This window comes from Solenopsis invicta, chromosome 11 (assembly GCF_016802725.1).
Source record: "Solenopsis invicta isolate M01_SB chromosome 11, UNIL_Sinv_3.0, whole genome shotgun sequence".
In the NCBI taxonomy this organism is placed as follows: domain Eukaryota; kingdom Metazoa; phylum Arthropoda; class Insecta; order Hymenoptera; family Formicidae; genus Solenopsis; species Solenopsis invicta.
This window is the reverse complement of record NC_052674.1, coordinates 7,865,338-7,888,720: the sequence shown is the minus strand read 5'-3', so window position 1 is coordinate 7,888,720 and position 23,383 is coordinate 7,865,338. Positions and strand designations below refer to the sequence as shown.

General features: G+C 33.6%; 1 protein-coding gene across 5 annotated transcripts in view; it reads left to right on the top strand.

Moving 5' to 3' along the window:
- The window catches only part of LOC105205510 (CD209 antigen-like protein 2), a 99,369-nt gene that overhangs the window by 46,032 nt on the left and 29,954 nt on the right, over positions 1 to 23,383 (top strand). For 4 of the 5 annotated variants that reach the window (XM_039454906.1, XM_039454908.1, XM_039454907.1 and 1 more), the window contains exon 4: positions 10,632 to 10,961. In XM_039454906.1, the coding sequence (XP_039310840.1) occupies positions 10,632 to 10,961 (330 nt within the window). The remainder of the gene's footprint in view (positions 1 to 10,631; positions 10,962 to 23,383) is intronic. The other variant, XM_039454910.1, reaches the window with a different exon arrangement.

Below are 23,383 nucleotides of genomic sequence, written 5' to 3'. Positions count from 1 at the left end.
TGCCAGTGAAAACGAAAACATCGTGCGTCATCACGTTCGAACTAGCGAAAGATCTATATGTCCCGCGATGAACATTTGTTCATTACGGTAATTTGCAAGACGCAGCACGTGTTGAACGAGTTGTACGCATTATGCGATTGTCCCTTCGTGTTATTTTATTATACAATGTGATAAAATTAGGGGAAGTTAATATACTGTTTTTGTCTAGATTAAGTTAAAGGCTCACAAAATTATTTTAGTCACATTAAATGCTGCATGAACAAAAACTAATTAGTTACGTTAAGATTAAATTAAATTAAAAGTCAATTTTGAAAAGCATTTTATTCATATCAAATTAGAAATATTTGATTAGAAAAGTTTGATTTTTCAAAATAATTACGGGTTATCAAACGAACGTAAATTTTATTTGTAAATTAAATTTATCCGAAATAACAAAGAAATATATTGTTTTTTTAGGTGGCAATGTATTTTTTTATAATTCTTTTAGATAGAGAGAGATTAAGTTTTAACTTAGTAAAGAAGTTAATAAATTAAAAACAAAATTAAATTAAAAATTAAATTAAAGTTTATGCCTTTCAAAAATAAGTTAACTATTTTTTTACTTTTTGTTTTCTTGTTTTGCAAGATTATAGAGTTTATTTCCTTTTCATGATTGTATTTTATTTTTATACTTTGAAGACAAGAATCGATGTTACGACAATGGAATTACTGCCCTATTAAATTAATATACTTATGATGAATTTAGCATGAGTAGCATAATCTATGAGATATCCTACACGGAAAATTAAACAGAGAAATTGCTCGAAATACTTGTTTCAATAAATATTCACTCATAAATCGTTAATGGAATTTTATTGAAATTGACTAATTGCGCGGGATAATAATTCCTGATTGCTAATAACGAATGATCGTGTTTGGAGAGATAATATAGATTTATGTCATTGAAATATATTCTTGTTTAAATATCGTAGATAATGCGTTTATATTTTGCTAAAGTCTTCAGACTTAATAACGTCTTTCAAAAAATGTTTAAAAAGCAATATTATTGAAAAAATAAAGTTATTAATAAATTTTTCAAATAATAACGTTAACTTTATTGCGCGACGTATAACATTGCTTGACAATTGATGATAAATGAATATTGATGAGCTATAAACGTGACATTTACGGCATCAATTATCGAAAAATTATTTATCGCACAATGCAAAATGTCTGCATCTCGATAACGTGTTTTATATCAGCTACATCCATTTCGGTTTTACGTTAAAAATCGGCTCCGCGTACAAAGAAATAAAATGACTATCTGATAGTTGAAATAAAGCATTGTAAGTATACGACATAAAACGCGATGATAAAAGTACTATAATGGGAACGAAACGGTGCTTCGTATTTATAACTAAAGAATACAACGAATAAATGGGAACATGTAAAATAGTAAGGTTAAAAATTTATCGAATATCCATTTAAATTGAGCGTATGGAAAGAAAAAAAAGCTAAATCTTACAACAAAGATTCTGTTTCGGTCTCTATTTTCCAATTACGCGATAAAACGCAGCAACTCAATTAATGTCGATACTTAATATCTATTTATGCGTATTTATTATATAGATCCGTATTTACGGATGTTTAATTACTTCATCTTTACATTGTCGTTATCTTTCTACCAAAAATTTGTAATAAAAATGATTTATAAATTAGAAAGCTTCTTTAAATTTTTCCCTGAATTTAAATAATCTTGTTGTATTTTGTTAACATGTTTTGTTAAAATGTTTTTATTAGAAAGCATTATAATAATAATAAAGAGAAACTTATTTCTCTTTGCAAAAAGAAATTAATTTTCAACTTTTCTAAAATCATCGAGACGAGATTTTCTCTCGAATCTCTTTGATCTTCTGTGCGGTTTCAGCGGTTCATCCGGGTCACCGGTCATCCTTTAGAAAACATGAATGCATGCAGAAAAGGATAAGACTTAAGTCCTTGCAGTGACGTCTTTTGCTTACGGGCCTCATTTAAATTCTGCGTTAATTAAACTCAAATCTCGTTTGCTTCTTGAGTATCTGGTTATACAAAGTTCTGTTATAAGCATGCCATAATACATTGCGAACATTACATTATATTGTATTTTCTAGCTATTTAGAATAGAAAAACAGCTCGTGTACTCAAATGTTTTGTTGAAGTAGGTAGATTTTCCAGGTGTTATTACAAAAATTTATCGCTATTTTTTATCTGCTAAAATATTGTTTGCCACATAGAATTTATAACAGCAACATTTTAGCAGTACCCTTTAGAAAATTTAAATTTAAATTAATTGCTAATTATACGATCACATTTTATAACAAATTTTATAATAGGTCTTAACTTGAATAAACACCCATAGAAAAATTTTCTTTTTTTTCAAACAATTCAGATACACATGCTCTTAATTAGATTGATTAAGTACCAAGCATATGCGATATCACAATATTTGCTAATCATTTATTTACTCTAATTAATTTTTTGCAGCCAAAAAATTTGGCTATACTTGCAAAATCATTTTCTTTAATAGGAAAATAGAATATGTATATATGCCAATTATAATTATTTAATAATTGAAAATATTTGATGCGATTGATAGTCACTAAATATTGCATTTTGAATAAATTCATTATATGTCAAATTTGACTGAATAATTATATATATTATAAATATGTTTATTGATAAAAACAGGACAACGTGTAAAAAAATATGGCAAATTTTGCGCATAAGAGTATCAGATATAAACAATTTGGCATCGATACATTCGACATTTTGAACAGCATTGGAAATTGTACGTGATGTATTAACGTATATTTACGTGATGTATTAACAAAACTAATTATCATTTTTTTATTAGTAATGATAAATATTGTTGGTATTTAAACTGATATGACTATTCATGTGCACACGGATTATTTCATGTTTACGAAAATAATAATGCGCGTCTAATAAATTTATAAAAAGTACGTTACGATTTGATCTCCAAATGCATGTTGCTCGTTGCCAAATGCACTCCGCGCTCAGAAACGTCACGGAACCTCTCGATATATTTTATGCGAATTCTTCGCGATATTCTCCAAGCGGCGTGCAATTTTGCGAGACGGAAACGCTCCTCTAATGCACTCGCGCAATTATGAAATCTCGAGTGTCGCACGACGTGCGGAAACGCGACAGGCAAGAAACTCAGACGGGAAATCTCTGCTCTTCCAACGAAGTTCTCTTTGTCCGAAGGAACGATGTAAGAAGTCGTGAGTGGCCGACTTGACAAATTATTGTCAGTCGCATTCGAGGCACTCTGCAGCTTCTTTCCCGTCAAACTGCGAAATGGGGGGCGTATATCAAAAAGAACGGGCGTACTAGCAGACAGACACTTTCCCTCGAAAACGCCATCGTACTGAAATATTGGCGGACTTATCATTCTAGCAGTTATGCTTACATCGATCTTATGGCAGAAGTTCGCGATATGCAACTTTCATTGCTAAATAATACAGCGCGTGATCCAAAAGTCAATTATTTCTGTAATCCACGATAATAGTATTTATTAAAATGATTTATATTACCGTTTAAGTTATCAAATAATGCAGTGAAAAGCAAAATATTTTCTCTTTTGTTATTTATGTTAATATTAAATAATGCTGAACAAATTAAAATTTTAATGCGTGTATTTTATTATAAATATGAACATAATAAGTTTTAATCATTACAATTGCTAAAAATAATCGTGTAAATTATCACCGATCTCTTCGTCGATAATAAATCTCACTTATATTTTATTGATGTTTTAACATTTTGCTCGTTAAATTTATATAATATTTTACATAATATTTCTCTCTCTTTTTCTTTAATTCTAGTCGAAGTAAAATATTAAAAATAAAATGTCAGTCCTAAGTCATTTAGCAAAGTATTCATGAAACTAATCAATCAAAAATTAAACATTGACACGTAAATTATCATATAATCCTCATTACATCGGTTAACTCAAGCGGATTAGCTTCCTGCTCTTTCGCGCGAAAGATTTGAAAAGACATTTATGAGTAGCATCGCTATTGATGGCGAAAACGTGCCTTGAAGCCGAACCTTGCGTACAATACTCCTCCGTCTCTGTTTACCATTACTTAAGGCACTTGTCACGTACGAGAACTCGCGTATATACGAAACACCGGCGTTTACACAGGATCTTTCGCTATTTACGCCGTATAAATCTCGAAACATTGTGCTTTTCTTGGGTGAAAACCGTTTCAAAAGTACGTATCTAAACACGCCATCAGCGTTTGGATACGTTTAGCTTCTCCACTCGTTCCGAAACCAAATGGCCCCTTTCATTCGGCTCTGATACATTTAAATCTGTTTCGAGAAAGCCCACGAAGACATCTAAGCGATCTAAGTAAAATTATTCCCCATTAATCACCAGCGATTAATTTACACCGAGATACGATACTAACAATTGATTTACAAGAATAGAAAGAATCTTTCTTAACATTAAAAAAATTTTTTATTTATCTCAGATTTTATTTGAATATCAAATAATTTTTCGTATTAATTACTAGAATAATTTGTTTGAATAAATTTCAATTACACAATTTTTTTGCAAATTAATATGCCTTGTAAATATTACGGTGTTTAAAAAATAAATTTTTACTTGATACTGTATGGAAAATTGCGATACGGGCAGCAATAATAATTTTATTCTGAAACATTAATAATCAGAAATTACCAAAAAATTGATAATCAAAAATATTGAATAATTAATATTTACTTGTTACGAATATCTCTAATGGATAACGCCTCTTTCGTATTAAATTTTAATTTCTTTAACGCCAAAGGTTCCACAGACGATCGATCTGAGCTTTCGCACTGGCAGTTGAAACGAAATTCATACGAACACGCCTCGTTGAAATAGGTAATCATACGGCTTGATTTCCCTTTTTGCAAGTCAAGTTGTCGCCTTTGCTTCGCACGCGCGAACCGCTCGTGTATTGCTTGTTTTAGTCCCGTTTCATTCAGTTAAATATTCTATATTTAACAAATTGTGTTATCTCGAAAAGAGAATCAATATTATGTGATATGTTGAATCGTATTCAATTAGGACCCGCAATTTTCGTACTTTTGTATTACATTTTTAAATAGATATTATCACAGTATCATCACAGTGGATTTTATTACCGTGTGTTGCGTTATGAATTATTTTATATTACTTCTAATACTCCCTTCGATAGTACTTTTATAACTTGCTATAACAGAATAATATTGGCTCCAATACAATAGCCCGCGACCCAGAAATAAGATGCCGTTATTAGACTTCGTTCGTTCGTTTCAGAATTTAGATTCAATTACGGTAAAAGCGTATCGCGCGCTATCGCCGGCCGCCACCACTGTGGTAATCTTAAAATCACATAAAACATTCAAAAGACCCGTCGAGGAAATAGTCCAGGAAACGTAGTTCCGAAAGTCATTGAATTATGAAGTGGGGACAATGGATTACAGGAGAAGGTTGGTTTCCGCGCCGGCTGCGGGCCGGATGAGAGACGCGAAACTTGCAAATCAGTTCAGGCGAGACATTCCGTTTTAATGCGTACGCTCTCTCGTGCACTCGAGAATGCGAGAGCGAAGCTTAAATCACTCCAAAGGACACTCACGTTTCTCCAGTCGGCCGTGACTGTCGGTTTCTTCCATTGCGAGACGCCGCGCCGGGAGACGATGATAATGAGTCGATTTCGCATCCGAGCAGAATACTCAACACAGAAAGTGGAATACTTTCTGTTGAATTTTCCGTCCAAATTGGGATTCTGACCAGAAGAGTGCTCGCTGGCAATTCTCCGTTCGACAATTTTAGAGAAGTTCCACTCGGACTTTGTGATCTTTCCCTTTTTCGGATCGTCGTGTGGTCGATCTTGAATTTCAGCACGTCTCGTCGGTCATTTCAGAATACGCAGTTTTCACAGTTTTCACGATTTCATTACTCCAGAAAAAACGCGATTTGCTTAAAAAACTGCAGAGAACTTTAAAAAGATGATAAACGTAGAGTAAGTAGTATGAACGATACAAGAGGTAACATTAATGTTTCAAACGTCGACGATCGAGATGTATAATTATTTTTGTATTTGTTAATACAGAATTTTATTAAATTTTTCCAACTTCAAGAGTTTACTAACTTGAAAGAAATCGAGCGACTTGCACTAAGCTTCCGCCTGGAAGACTTCCAAGTTTCTTTTTTTATTTCCTTTTGCGCTTATGTTCATACGCGAAGATATAGTGAGAATTTTTCTTTTTTGAACGTTTCACTTCTGGCAATGTTGCGAACATTTGGCCGAAATAATTTTCTGCATGCTTTCAAACATTTTGGATTTTCTGGTGACAGCGTCTGCTATTGCTTTATTCTTCCTTGAAATTAATTCCATCTTCGTTTTCTTTTTTTTTGTAAAAAGAAGACATCTTCGTCTTCTTTTACAAATGCTTCATTTGTTATTCACGAGTTGACAGAAATTTCATCTTAAAGGAGAAAAGAGCGGTATTCGACTGCATTTTTGCAAATACTTTGATGCGAACCTCTCGTGGTTTCTTCGACACGAAATTTTTCTTGTCCAAGAAGATACCTTGGATTCTGGTTTAGAGAAATTCTCACTTCGGCGGCGGTTTTCCGCGGATTTGCATCTTTCGGTCGAGAACGCTAAATTCCTCTTAGGGCAAATCTCGCGTTGAATCCACGAAGAAATCCATTCAATTCGTTGCATGGCGTGACCTATGACTTTCCACGATTTATTTCGTGCTCTTTCTCACAACCAAAATCGGGATTTTCTTTCCTCTCGTGCCTGTCTCATACAACTTGTTTCTCATACAACTGTTTTATGTTCTTAAATTTATTATTTTAGAGTTGCTCTAATTTCGTTGATTAATCTTATTGTTAATCTTTAAAGCCTTTGCAGAGGCTTTTTTTTCCTAAATTGCGAAATTTCATTGTAGAAAACAATATGTATATTTTACATGTAATTGAATGCAAAATATGACACTGATTTCGAGACGTTATCATTATCTCGCAGCCCTCTAAAGGTTAAGGAACTATAGATTTTTAGGTTGCAATAATTTTCAAAATAAGCTGTAGACATTATTTAATAAAGTTGAAGAAGAAGATCGATAAAGCTTCAAATAAAGCAAAAATACAGAATTGTTTTGTATAATAAAGAATAAACGTTTCGTTTGGCCCAACGTTTTTCTGACTGTTCACGCGATTATTCCTGGATTTTTTCCCAACAAAAAATAGATAGGAATAGTCGGAATATTTCGGGATGTGACGTTTTATTATTTTTCCGATATCGAGCAACGCTTTATGTTGTGTTGTCTTGCGGAAACATGTACGAGAATTTTTCTAATTGCCGTAACGCGCGCCAAATATTAGTTTTCGTCGTATTTACCTTTCACGTCAAACCGCGAGCATATGGAAAATTTGTACGATATGTTATTATCATGTGTGGTTTTGTCAGATATTTTTCAAATGTTCGTTTCAGCGTTCAATCAGTGTTTTTTATCAATTTTCTCTACATTCATCAATACCATTTAAATTAACGTTACGGTTTGTTCCGCGTAAAATCATGCGCTTTTTACAGATATAAAAACGCGCACGATACGTTTTATGAATTCAAATCAATCGGAAAATTCTGTCAATCAGTTAGAATGGAAGGCATATATAATACTCGGATAAAAAAAAAATACATTGCTAACTTGATAAATACGAACGACGTGGTGCAAATAAATTGTCAATTACTTTAATGTACGCTCGTCAAATTAGTTTGCGCGCGCGAAAGCAAGGCTAACAAGATTTGCGCCAGGTAAAAGGTGGCGATTCTGAAAAGCCTTGCCGGGGCATCACCTCCGTGCCGGAAGGTTGATCCTTTGCGGTCAAGCCGAGCGTGCATTTTCCAGCTTGCGCGAAATATAACAAGAAAACAGAGTGCGCGCGCGACGGCGCGTCGCTCGTTTTCCGCCGGTTTGCCAGATGCTTTTTCATAATGGGATCAACGTTTGCCTGTAGGATTTAATTACAAGAAGCCGCTGGCCAGAATAACAGTTTGACGAGCGTCTTCGTTTAACAAAAAGTATCGAGGTAAAAAGTAGGATGAGGATCGAGGGGAGAAATGATAGGATTTGTGCGATACAATTGATCCAATTCAATTACGAGACAGCCGTGTCGGAGCACAAGCTTACTCCTAGAAATCGATGTAATTGCACTCGTCCTCCGTGCTGGACCTCGCCGAAAATTGGATTTCTTGTCGCCGCAAATCCTCCAACAGCTCTCGCGACATCGTCGTTTAGTCCACCGCATCTTTAATTATTCGTTTCTGCGTTACCTTTGAACTCATGCAACATTTAACTAGTAATACGTTCGTTTATGTTTTAGAAAATCCCAGTAGAAACATTAACCATTTACAGTTTTAATTGGAAAAAAATATATCTATGAGACTACATATGCATAATAACCATATATATATATATATAAGTATTGTATTAGGTAAATTAAAAATAATTAATGAGTGGAAAATAGGCTAATGAGAGTCAGCGCGGGTCAAAGAGCGCAATTACAAGTATAGATTGAATCATTTATTCAGTTCAAAATTACAAACGTTTTGTAATTTTGAATGGAATAAATGATTTAATATCTATACTTGTAATTGCGCTCTTTGACCCGCGCTGACTCTTATTAGCTTATTTTCCACTCATTAATTGGACTTAAATTTTGAGAGTCTGGAACTAATCCATTGTAAATTTAAAAGTTTTGATAGGTTTACGATGAATTTACAAATTTTTTTATTGCACTATTAATAAAGGTATGTTAATGATGTACGAATTTTGGAGAGGAACCAAATATTCGAAATACAGCGTAAAAAGTATTTGTGATATATTTGGAGAGAATGCTGTATCAATTCCAACATGCAAAAGATGGTTCGCTGAATTTAAACGAGGTGATTTCAATCTTCAAGATAAATCACGCTCTCGATGGTCTTCTGCTATTAACGATGACAACGCGCACAATTTAGTAGATGCAAATTCATGAATTTTAGCAGAAGTTGCTGATAAATTCTGATTAAGCTGATTAAACGTTAACATATCGATTACCTTAAAGTATTAAAAATAATGTTGATTGCAAATCTATTGAAAATCCATTAAAACTTTTTTATTGTGTTTATTTAATGCTTGAAATCGTCAGATAATAAAAATCATATCAAAAATATTTATTATTAAAATTTAAATTTTATATATCTATAACAAATCATTCTTCATATATTTAATGTAAATATAACAGCTGTCATAAATTATTGTTAGTAAGATTTTTCATATTTGTGTGTATTTAATAAAAATGTGATGAAGATATTAATATGTGTATCCGTCAAAAATGTTTTTTTTTTTTTAAAGGAAATAATAAACATGTAGTAAACATAAACGCTAAATACATTTAAATATATGGAGCTTGGTTTGGATTTTAATAAATTCTTTAAAAGGCTACTTTTGCATGTGTATGATTCGCGTGATTAGCAATAATGGATAATGAACTTAGATTAGCAATTGCCTTCTTTCCTTATACGCAATTATCAATGGTTCTTTGATGTTAATCAGTGTTGATTGTATCTACGATCGCAATGCGATATCGAATGATTTATAATTCCTTTCATTTTAGTATATCTCTTTGACGTAACTATGAGTCGCATGTACATTGACGTTAAACAATAATTCACGAAAGCTCTTCGAACATCAAACGCAGACGAGGCAGAGACTCTAATAAAGCATCCTGCGGACTCGAGTATTTTGCCGTATATTGTTTCCGCATTATGAGCACGTTCGTCGATGTTTACGCGTATTCAAAAGCAAAGAACAGTCTCTTTAATCATTTCTTTTACGTTATACATATTTAATCTTCGTTTACTAAATTTATTGCTTTGTTGCTGTCATTTATCGTTATAATTGTATGCCATTTTACAGTTGCTGATAACATTTGCTATGTATATGCTGAAAAAACACTCTTTGATTACTATTATTCACAATAACATTTAGAACGATTTAAAATTTGCCGGAAGGTTTTGTGCGTTTCTTTGTTATTTTGAAAATCTTTTATTTCTTGCAACTACGGATATTTTTCTCTCTCTCTTTTTTTCTGCCCGCATAATTATTTTTCTGGTTCTAACGAGTCTACCATATCTCTATTGATCCACTACCGTGCTGAAGGGATTATTACTCATCGCCGAACCCGTCTCATCAGAGCGTGGATCGCGCATATCTTTACGCTTGCACGAGGATGCACACGCGATGCATCTCGTACATGACACAAGAAGAAGGATCCCTCGACAAACGACAACCCTGAATCGAGCCCCGAGGTCTTTTGTCTCCAAACTCGCGAAAGAGAAATGCGAGCACTGTAACATCATAGAAAAATGGGAGAAAACTGATGATAAGAAAGAAAAAAAGAATAAGAGGAAGGAGAAATAGATGGCGAAAAATCGAGACGAGACGAGACGAGAGGAAAAAGACAAAGTGTAAGAATGCGGATGTAAGGACTCAGCGGGATATCGTAAAATCGGGAAGATGTTGTCGACTGATCACGAGAGCGAGTCTCTCTTTCTGTCTTCCAGGCACGGCGGAGACAGACGCGGTACAAGCGCTTTTGGCCCGTTACCTTCAGCGTCGCCTTCAAGGCTCTCAGCTGTCGACGCCGCCGCCGCCGTCGGTCCTCTTCAGTAACAATCATCGGGCCCGCGTGCGACAGGCCACTCAGAGGGGTCCACCCAGCAACAATCTTGTTTCGCGAAATGTCAGCGACAATGATGGGGACCAACGTCTCGTCCCTGAGGATTACGACGATTATGAGGATGACCTCGAGGGCTACGAGGACAGCGAGAGGAGCAGAACCAGATTCGATCTGTTGGCGGGTAAATCGCGACTCACCTTGATAACTGCGACCGGTAGGGACAGGCTTATCGTTCTTTATGAGATATTTTAATTGGAGATCGACATTCTTCTTTTGCAACCACTGTCTCGTTTTCTTTCTCGAATAGCAAAAAAAATTTTGTTTGTATGTGATGGAATGCGGGCACGAAGAAAAAGAGAGAAAGAGAGAATGCTTTTGTACTGATATGGTCATAAATTGTGATATCGAGAGGTTGTTTCTCATAGATTTCGATCAGAGATAGGAAAATCGGAGAATGGGCAATATTCCTGCATAATTTTGCGATAAGCGGTAATAACTTTCGAAATAGGGGATAACAATGAAAAAGATATTAAAATGCTCTTTAAAACAATGTAATAATCAACAATGTAGCAATAATTTTGATTAATATTTTAACTTTGATTAAATCTTTTAATAGAGAATTCTCAATATACGATATATGCAATTTTTCTCTATATCTCTCTGAACGTAAATAGAACTAATCTAACTATATATGTATATATTCTCTAGTACATCTATATAACGATATTCTCACACAAAGCAATATTTTTATCTACCAAATTATCTACATATACGTTTGAAGACAAAATGGGGAATACTACTTTTTGAAAATGGCCTAAAGTTTGAGTGATATTAAACCAAATTACTGTATGCTATCGAATAACATTATTTTTACTAAAATTGTTTTTTGATGACATAAGCAATCAGAATTTTGAAAAAACCAATTACCATGCTATCTGCATACATATTTTCGTATAACTTTATTATTCATGCATTGTGGCAACCGCAATAAATTTTGTTGCACATGTATCGAAAAAGAAGTTTATAATTTCAAAAGAGCTTTTGTGTCTACATTTTTTGAATTGATTAAGTGGTTCGCTACTGAATATATTATATATTGCCTTTTATCATTAAAACTAAAATAAAAATCAACAAAAAATATTAAAACGCATGCTGCTTAATTTAATAATAGTAATTTATAATAATTTATTAAAAGTTACACCTTTCTCGCTTGTAAAAGACAAACATAGGAAATCGTGTGATGTTTTATGCAAACAGTAACGTAAAAAAGACACGTTAAAAATCACGCTCGCGCAGATTTTGTTTCCTCTACAGTGCAACAAAATTACCGTCGATCGGCTGTAATGCGATGACAAAGGGTTAGGGAAGCGTGCATTGACGTCACAATGCCCTGTTTCTGTTCCGAGCTTAAGTCGCATTGAACCATAGTGAATCGTTCAGAATCGAGCATACATAGAACTGCATCGATAGCACGCTCTAAATCGCACATGGTGTCATGACACGATTTTACGATCACCGACACTTGATCCGATTTTATCAATTTTTATCGTTCTAATTTAACAAATTAGCATAATTTCTATAGTTTAGTATCATAAACTCTAATATCAACTATAATTTATTGTATAGAATAATATGATAACAAAATTATATATTTTAAACGCTAAAAATCGTAACTAAGTGAGATTGCTAATTTAAAAATAAAAAAAAGACTACGTGTGTGCTGTTCTAAACTAAAATAATCGTGTTTACAATATTGAAACTAAATTCGTCGTCATCCCGTTGAAAAATAATAATGACAAATAGATGCGAAATCTATTTTCATAAATCTTTCGTGTGGAATATAAAAATATATTTTTGACATAAAAGATAACATTATTATGAAACATAATGGAACGTTTGAAAGCTCGAAACAACATTTATCCTGATATATGTCGGGAATTGTTAGGTAAAGGAACAGAGGCCTGGAAAATCCGGTTGAGAAATAAGCAATACAGAGAAAATAGTGATGAAAGTTGGGCAAGTACGTAAAATCAAACGGGATCGACATAGGATAGTTTTACGTTGTTCCTATCGGTTTTCTGTTTCAAAGCTTTGACGCGGCTTTCGCAGTCACGATGCGCGGATGGATTTTTCAATCCGAGTAATACCTGCTCTAGCGATTCGTTTCGCGCAGAATTGGGCGATAATTTAATTTCTCTTTGTTCCCAGTAAAAGTCTAGCATTTTGCACACGTCAAATAATTCCCGTGTTTCCAAAATTTCTATGACGCACCCGGTCATTTGGTATTACACAAAAGTCGGTGAAATATCAACAATAAGCAGAGATATATATATTTTTGACAATACAGAAACGTTAAACTAATGCGTGTTTCAGTAATTTGCATAAATTATATTTCGAACATTACGAAAATCAAAACATTGTATCGTATCATACGAAAATATAACCATCATGGAATATGAAACTTTACATGAAACTTTGCATTTAAGAAATAGTGTTATTCGAAGAAAATACGTTCATATGATAAAAGCATTATAGATTTTTACATAATAAATATATCTTGTATGCGCAAATTATTGCATTTATAAATGCAATGGTCATATCGAAACATTATTTAATTCTGTCTTTATTCATGAGAAAAATTACTTGATTCAATTTAATATCCTGAAAAAGAGATTTATCTTTTGTACCATTAAAACGTTTTCTTTAGTTTAAGAGCGTACATTGAGTTTCTGCAAGAGAAACTTTGTTACAGAGTCACGGAAACTTTAAAATTCAATGGAACGTATATGGTAGTAGAAAGGTTTATTCAATAGAATCAACTTTTCCGAGGAATCCCATGTTATATACGATGGCATATAATTTTATTATGATTTCGATAAAAGTAATATACTTAATTGATAAGATCAAATATAAATATTCGATATATGAATTTATTTCTACATTCTGCTTCATATATGTTTGATGTTATTTTTGTCCGTTTATCGGAAAATGTTTACAAACGAAAGCAAAATAAAGTATTTGTTATAACGGGTGTTGACAAAGAACTGCCATTTACGAATGGATCAGTTCGGAGATGTATGACATAATGGGGACACTGCACCGCGCAGAGAAAAACCAAAATTATCGACACTTTGCATTGTGTCAATATTTTTCCTCCTCGCCCACTTGTTCTTCATCCATATTTTTTTTTGCAGCGAAATGATTTCGCAAACGCAATTCCTTTTTTATCATCCGGCGATTTAACTCCACGAATTCGATATTCCATCGGCCGCGCTGTCGTGGATTTAATTGAGCACAAGGGGTTTCGATATTCGTCGAATGCAATATGCAATCGAGCGACCTATCCAATCAAATCCTCGTACGCTGTCGGCTGCACTCCAATGCGGCGACAGACTTTTGATAAGTTTTATTCCCTGTTCCTTCATTCTTGTGTTGTGATTTCTTTTCACATTGTCATGTGCTGATCTTGAATTGAACGCTAAATCGTTCAATATATTGCGTTTTGAGTTTTACACGTATATATGTATAATTTATTTAGCAGTTTAATTTTATTTTCGACGAAAAGGTTTCGCAATTATAGATTAAAAATAAAAATAAATATCATAACAATGTCAAAATTAACATTAACTATCAGAAGCTACGTGCTAAATTAGCTTCTTATATTATTTATTTAATAATAAATGCAGAACCAAATTTGAAATGGTGCAATGACAATGTTAAATATAAAATAATTGTAAAAAAATTACAATTTATATAATATGAAAAATCTCACTCGAAAGATTGTTCCATTATATTATCGCGTACATTGTTAATTTGAGAGTGTGTTTTCCAACCATTGCTTCGAATGTGCGCTCTTGATATGCTAATGCATATCGAATATCGCACATTTGTTTCCCGATACACAGAATGTCAGAAACACGAAGATCTGCTTCGAGCAATTTTCATTAATTTTTTCTCGCGAGTTATTCGCGCTATCCGACGATGCTTACGGAGAGGACACGAGAGAGAACGAGAGCAGAGACAGATCTGGCCGGGATGAAAAGAATTGTCGACGGTACTTAAGATATCACGACGACGGACCGGTTGTCTCTCAGAGAGAAAATGCATTTGCGCGCGGGCCACGCGAGCGAAGTACTTCCGAAGTCGCCGTAGAACAGCTTGACAAAGACAAATAATGCGCGGCGTTCGCAGGTGCATCCCATTCATGCAAATTTTTATGAAATTTTCATGAAGCGGGTGCGATACTACGCGCGAAGTTCAAGCGATATCAAGCAGGGATTGCCCTTGAAGTACCGATATGCTACGCTAATCCGACGCCGCTTAAGCGATTATAAGCATAGTTGCGAACGCCACCTGAAGCATTTTCGAAAACACCATTTGTCCCTGTCATAAGTTTACCGATATGCATATATACATATACATGTTTGTTGTCACGAATATCCGCATGCCTTCCACAATAATCAAGATTGACGATTCATTCGGTGTATTTCGCGGTTAAATAAAGAATGGGATATATCGCGCGATTTGAAACATTGCACTTTCAATGTAGAAAGGTGTCACAACTTTTCATTCTTTATTATTAGAGATATGACAAGCATCTTTAAATTCTCAATCTTCCAACTGGCAAGATGTGACTTGAAACTTTCCGCTGAATCGTTTGACCATTTTCTCTTTTTTATTAATTGCACAGATTTCGAAACAAAACAGATGCGATAAATCTTTTTGAAAGGAGAAAATATGCAAAGCAAAAAAAAATTGTTAAAAAATTGTTTAGAAGTATGTAGAGATACAATATACTTAACCTTTTATCAAATATTATTTAATAACTGAAGTAAGTTTCTCTTTCTCCGATTAATTTTTTTTTTTATAATATGCATTTCCTTGAATTCTTTATGGTTGAAAAATTACTTAAGTGCATCCAAGCAGCATTCAAAATAAATTATATATCCGTCTTCAGCTCGACAGAGAGAACATCTTCCAATTGCGAAAGTGAGCAATTCATCACTCCATTGTTGTGCGTGCGAACAATCTCGTCAGCAGCACTGCCAGCGTGCGCGCTTTTCACGTTGTCTGGATTTTTCCAGAAGTCCAGACAGGTCAATTCGTCGCCCATATAAAACGAGCGCGTAAGCGCTGTACTACATTTACGCGCCACGAACAAACACGCGTACGATTGCGAGAAATCGCGGTGAAATTGCGAACGTGCGCGTCCCGATATCTGACCGACGATTGTCTACCCTTGCGTTATTGTTCCACCAGCAACGTCGACACTCGACAGAAATTATCGAGTCTTTCGCGTAACGTATAGCGATCAATATCGCAATTGCGTGCTCGCTTTTGTCATATTCGCGACAGCTATCACCATGCGTTAAATTAAAGCTGTACGACGTTATATAGAAAAGTGGATTTGCGACCTTCAGCTTATAAAATATGTCTGAAGCAGTTGCAGTGTAACAATGGAGCAATTTGAGTAATTAATTTTTTGCTTCTTCTCAATCTTTAGTATTTAATACTTAAAAAGGTTTATCTTTTTAGTAAAGGGTAGATAAATAAAAAAAGAGGTGTCCTTATTAGAGAAGTACATATTGTGTGAAATTGCAAACTGGAAATCTAGGTAAATCAGGAATTTTAATAACATTTTATACATACATTGAAATAATTTCCTTTTATGCTAAATCAATATTTAATTATATTGCTAAGTACGCATCAATGAACTGGATAAAATAAATTAAAATACCTTTCAACAGAAATCTGATTTCTAAGAGTACGTATTTAATTGTACGATTAATTTAATAACGTATTATACATACATGGTTTACTTTATTTTTTTGTTAGAGGATATACAAACTTATTAATTATTGAACTGTGCATAATGCTTGTAAGTATCTGGTAAATTATACCACAAAAGCAGGAATAAAATTGTTTCTTCATTATTTACGAGAAAATTTACTTCATAAACATTTTACTTCAAATATAATTATAAAACTGTTTAGAATGGAATATCTGATAAATCAAACAGCAAAAGTAAAATTTTCTTTCTTTAATAGAGATACTATAAGTTTTCTTTTATGAGTGTTGTGTAATATTAAAATTGTGAATGAAATCAATGTTGAATAAATTTGAAAGAAAAGAGAGGGAAATTAATTTAACCGATAAAACGCGGTGGTATTTTTTCCAGTACCACAAATAACTGTTTGCGCAAAGTACGTCGTTTCAATATTCATTCTACACACACACACACACACACACACACGCGCGCGCGTACTGATTCAATATTTATTTCATATACTGTAGAGAAAATGAGACAAATATATGAGTGATGCTTTGTGGACATTTCAAAGATAATTTTGTAATTTTTATTTTAGAGATTCGCGCTTTATTTTTTTATTCAAGGAAAGATAAATAGAAAAGAAGGGGTTAACGGTCTTTTATCTTAACAACAGTGCTCTTACAGTGTAACGCTCTTGCAGTGTAATTATGCATCACTTTAATCTCTTATATCTTTTACATCGCTCCTTGTGAGTCCTTTTGATCGTAGAAAGGACGCATTAGTCATGTCATGCGTGAAAAATAACACGCGATGTGTTAACGTTAGCATAAAGATGGCCCTATAGATACTGTAACGGGAATATAAAGTGGATATTCTTGAATTCAACATGCAATTTTCTATGTACTTTGTCACTACGTTATGCTATTAAGCTGCATTATATGCAAGCTCTTTAATCTTGATTTTCGACACGTTCGCAAAATGGTTATAATCAAATATCTTCTTCCTAATATTATTTGATCATAATTAAAGAATAAATATTGATAGTCAATACAGATTCTAATTCTTCTAAAATGTAAAATTTTTTTATTAAACACAGATATATCTTATTATTGATCACGTAAAACATATTTGAGAAATCTAAAAATGGTTAAGTACGGTTCGCAGAATTCTATAACATACAGTTTACAGAGACATGACAGTTTTCGAGCTTATCTGCAGCTTGTACCAATGTTTAAACGAACTTTAATTCTGTAAACGCCGCGTATATTTCCGCCTGATAACTGTCTACTTTCCTCATTCAACATTTCTGTTTAACTTGACGATTCATAGAGTCGTGTTCATTTGTACACATCGGTTGGCTTATTTCTCGCTGGCTTTTAACACGTCATTGTGTTTACACAGTTATTAACATATTGAAAACACCTCGATATGTGTCGATAGTTTTATGTGACTCGATAAAGCACCTCGCGTAATTACTGTATTTCGTTTTATAGTGATGCATTTACATTCGATTTTGTAATGACGAGTATTTCGTACAATTTGGCGATTAAATATTTAAAACTTGGTATATTACTTCCAAATTGTTTTGTTGAGTTTATTTTTTGGTAATTATAGATCTATTTTGAAAACAACATGTATACATAGAGAGAAATGCGTCAAAATATTGGGAAACTGAAGTATAAATATGTACTAATATAAGATGTATAATATTAAATATATAGTAGTACATCGATTGAAAAGAGGAAATATATTGCATCCAAACATTCTATTATTTCAATCTCTAATTGAAAGAAATATGTTAAGAATTTTTAAATCTCGTAATTTGCACTCAAAGAAGCTTGTTTTAAAAAGTTGATAAATATATTGTTATATAATTTCATTAAAATTTTTATAAATTCGACATTTTCTGGTATTAAATATTACAAATTTTGTAAATTTGTGATTTTACAAAATCTTGACCTAAACAAACAATAGCTAAGATTTTGAGAATTTCTTTGGAATAATAAAACGTCAATATATCTTTCTGTATGACAATAAATGATTTAGAAAATAGAATTAGTCGGAGTAATATACATTTTTATATTAACAATATTATATTAACATTATTCAAATAAATTATTAATTTGTATGTCAATGATGAAAAAAAGTCGAAGCAAAATTGAATTGCATGCATTCTTTTCCAGAAGTTCAGTGATGGTAAACACGATGGTATCTTGTGTTACACGTTGCGTGTAGTAGAATAGATTTGTAATCAGACCATTTCACTTCGCAAATAGAATTTCGATTCTGCAAACATCTTCCATTCTACATTCACACTTCGATGAGCAGCCGAAGCTGCAATCAGATGGTATCGAGTTAAATTGACTTTCACTTCCACTTTATTTCTCTTCCGTGAAAATCGTATCATCTCGACATTTTTGTGATATAAATTTAATAATTAAATATGAAAAAATTAATATTGAAATTAATATTAAAAGATTGTAGTATTGTGAACCAATTTTAAAATATGAGAATTGGATGATAATTAGATGATGATTCGTCTGTTCGATGCTTCAACTAGGCAGCCGTTTGTTTCCTAACTGTAGCTATTTCAAACTTTTAATCAGTTTATACAATTTCCTGAAATAGAAGTTCGTTCGTATAAACACTAATTAATCAAGTTAGGCGGCTGCGTGGTTTTGCATGATGCGCAGTTTGTAACAGAATATGCATTTGCGTAATCGAGTAGTTGAAGACACGAGTAACGGTACAAATGTTGACGCGAATTTAGGCATTTTCGTTTCTTATATGTGAAAAAATAATATTAATAAAATAAATTTTTTTCAGTTTAATGTATTATATATCAAATTTTTTGAAATTTAAAATATAGCATGAAAAGTCAAATATCAAGAAGCGCGTCTCGCGCCAATGTAAACGCGAAGCGAGAATCTTATTTACTCGAAAAAAAACAAAAAAAAACAGGAAAGTTACTTGGATAAAAAACAAATCACTGCTTGTCTAGTTAGTTAATTATTGTTTTACTAAGGTATTTTTCAATATGAATCTCAGACAAATAGAGGCGTACGAACGATTTTGCGCGGTCTGCTTCGCGACATTGGATAATCGGAGCATCCAACTTAATTAAGCAGGCGCGGACGGGATTTACGAGCAGATCCAAGAGCGTATTAGACGATGTAACTTACAACTTGTCGCATTAACTAGCATGCCTTCAGCCACGAGTCCGATTTCGCCGTCGACAGACAGCAAAATGGAGACAAGAGAACTCGGGCCTGGTCTTAATTACGCTTCTTGCGCGAATACGCCAAGTATCTAGCGCATACACTCTCACTGGCCGTCTCCTGCACAACATAATGCGACTGTTATACAGTCTACTCGACTGAGGCGTCGTCAGGAGTGCTCGCAGACGATAATCTAGCGTGAATGTCGACACACACGTAGGGCTCGCGGGCCTCGCATTAGCATTCTGATCTCAGGCCGACCGTCCTTGCCAGAAGCCCTTTCTGCAAATTGTTTCGAGGCACACGCCGAGCAAATAATTAATGGCAACGCAATTCCACCTAGCAATTAAAATTACCTGGTTTGATTAAACTGTACCGTAAAATAAAAATTACATAAAAAACGTGCGAAAATTAATGAAAATGATCGTTGTAATGCACGGAGATTGATTACATTTTGTTCACAGTGACATATTTGATAAAGCTCTATTTTTGCACATGTGCATGTTTTTGTCTGTATTTTGTCACCTCTTTTAACAATTTTCTTTTGTCTTCATATCCCGATGAAAAATGTGCTTGTTACACTTTCTCTCTTTCCTTCTTTCTCTTTACGAACGGGAGAAACCGCTCGTACGCCTCAGTTAACGGCAGTTAAGTCGTTATTACATACTCGTCAAGGCAATGCACCGTGAGTGCTTTCAGGCGAATTCCAAGTTGGAGATCTGGCCGAGGCTGATAAGCACTTGGAGACAAAACGGGGCATTATTACGCGATCGTTTCCGGGTGCGCGACTCGAAGGCCCGCCTAAGTGCGATCAAGTCTTCGCGACCCACCGAGCGAAGATCCAGTCGGCTCGCTTTCCCATTCAGCCTGTCCGCCCTACGCGCTAGAAAGGCCAAAATTATCCTCGCTTTATGCCAGGAAGAGATGCCTGCCGGGGATACTTCGCGTCTGTCCGCCCTCATGAACCAGCCGTGGCGCTGCGGCGAAGCGTGTAATCGATTTAATACCACTACCGAAATTCGATCGATTCACCGATTTGCGAGGAATTTCGGAGTGTAAATCGGTTACGTGATTTATTGGGAATGATTTCGCGCGCCAGCGCGTTTGGTGAATTAAAATTACCCCAAAACTAGATTAGATTGCCTTAAAACGCGTGATCGTAAATCGATTACGGTAAATTACATGACCATCGTGTGAAATTAAATGTTTTATTGAGAAATTATGAAGCAAGGTTGATAATGCCATTTTTGGAAATATTGCAAATCCTATAAAGTGCTTTTGAATTGGGTATTCATTACGAAAAGATAATTAATAAACAAGGTTCGAAAATCATTTGATTATTGCAACGTAACAACTTGATTTATAAAAATCAATCGTAAAACGCTATTAGGAAGTTATTTACATTATAAACAAAATAATTGAGTAAACGTTGCAAAATGATATTTGTATGACAATCCAGAATGGTACATTTTTTTTATTCATAGAAGTATCACGCTTGTCACGATATTTTTTGTGCGGTTTGTAAATCAATTCTGACTAAACAAACAATCGATAGAGCGGCAAAAGATCAGAATTAAATTGTAGGTGCAGAACAGCGCGATGCGGTAAACCGTCATGTAATCGATTTAATTTGAAGAAAATTCCATCAATTATTTAATCAAATTACTCGATGGTTAAATCCGTTCAGTTGGCTACGCATTTTATCACGAAGAAAATTTTGTTTAAACAAATTAATTTAGTGATAAACTTTTGCGTTTTAATTGAATAAGACTCACGTACATAAATTTCTTTAAGCTCCTCTTGTGTTTACGTGACATTCATTAAAGGTCCATGAAAATACTTTAACGCTTGGAAAAATTATATACGTAATATGTGAGTTTCGCAAAAATATTTTTTTGGCATTATTATGCAAATAATATGCATACAAGCAATTAATATGCATCAATAATTAATACACTTGATTTCCGTTTTCATACGCTTAAATGGCGCATCAATATTACACAAAATAAATTTATTTAACATTATTAGAGCGTTTTAACATCAAATTTTCTATGGATGCCAAATACGTGCGAACAAGTAACATCGACAGTTTATATAAAGCGAGACTTAACTGTAACTGACTGACCATCGGTCATGATAAATCGAGAGTAAATTGAGAGAAGTGTATCGTGAAATCCAGTTTACTTTGCCAAGGCTGACTCTCTGGAGAAAGTAGCATAATATCGTCTTATTAAATGAGAAACTGCTGTTGATATTTCTCGATTTCTTGGTACGTGAATTAATAATTTGAAATTATTACCGTAGAATAATTATGATCTGTTAAGAATACTTTTCATGCATAAATATTTATAATCAGTTTTGCTTTCGCAATATACTTAACAATAACTAATAAGATTATTTTAATTAAAAAATACGCGTCAACTTTCTTGAATTTAAAAATTTGAAATTTTAGTTTTAAAATTTTTGTTTTTTTTAGTAATTTAGCGTACTTTTTGATATCATCTGAGTTACGTGAAAGAAGTAAAATAATTTGAGATAAATCATAAGCAGTTTCTGAAATAATTAGAACATATGTTGACTATATTGAATTATATAATTTAACGATGCAACAAGTATCAATTTTTGGGTTTGATAAGTGGTATAAGGCATGTGGTGTCTCTCAAAGGCGTTCACGATAGACGACAGGTAATTAGCGGGTCCAATAGCATGCGGTTTCTCTCTCGAAAATGCCGATAATGCTGAGAACACCATCGTTCCTGTGCTGGAAACGGCACGGGGATTGATCCCCGATTTTATATCATTCGAAGCGCGGTCGTTAGAAAGCCAATGCTTTGAGCGCAAGAGGGCAGCTTGCGAATGACAGGTTGGCGTTCGGACTGACAGATTACTGCTTCCTCAAACTAATCCCAAATATTATTATGCACAAATTAAGCAAATTTTTGTTAAAAATATAACACAAAAAGTGATTAAAATCATTCTATTTATGTTATCGAAGCAGAAGTAACGCTACATAAAAGTGAGGTAAATTATGAGATTGTGAAATACGTTAATGTTAACTATAAGAATGCGAGAACTAAATTGAAAAACTTGGAAAAATAAAAATGAAATTATATTGTCCTAAGAAGGAAATACTATCTTCAATTTTTATATATATTCTTGATTAATCGTATCTTTTGAAACAAGTAATACCTTTTCCCTTCTTAATAATGAAAAATTAACTCTATTAAATTAATTGCAGTGAATATCCTCAATACAGATGCAATACATGAACCAAGGAGCTCCGATTGTCGTTAATCTCGTTAAAGCTTTTAAAAGCCGGTTCTGTAAAAAATAATTGAAAATAAGTAAATTATTCATATCAAATGAATAATTCTCACGCAAGTTAATAGCATAATGTTGTCGTTCTGGCTTTTTTCGATCGTTATCGTTCTGCATCTAGCACGAATACTCTCGTGTGTGTCAACCTTGAACCTTGAAACATCTTTCAGTATTGATTTAAACGATAAAATTTTTACGATTCCGACAAAATTACTCAAGCGACTTGACCAACCTTGAACGGATAAACGTATGGAGTCTTAAATTGGGAAATAACTTTTTCTTCACTTTTACTCTTTTCTCCAATCTTATCAAGCTTGTTCATTTTAACGT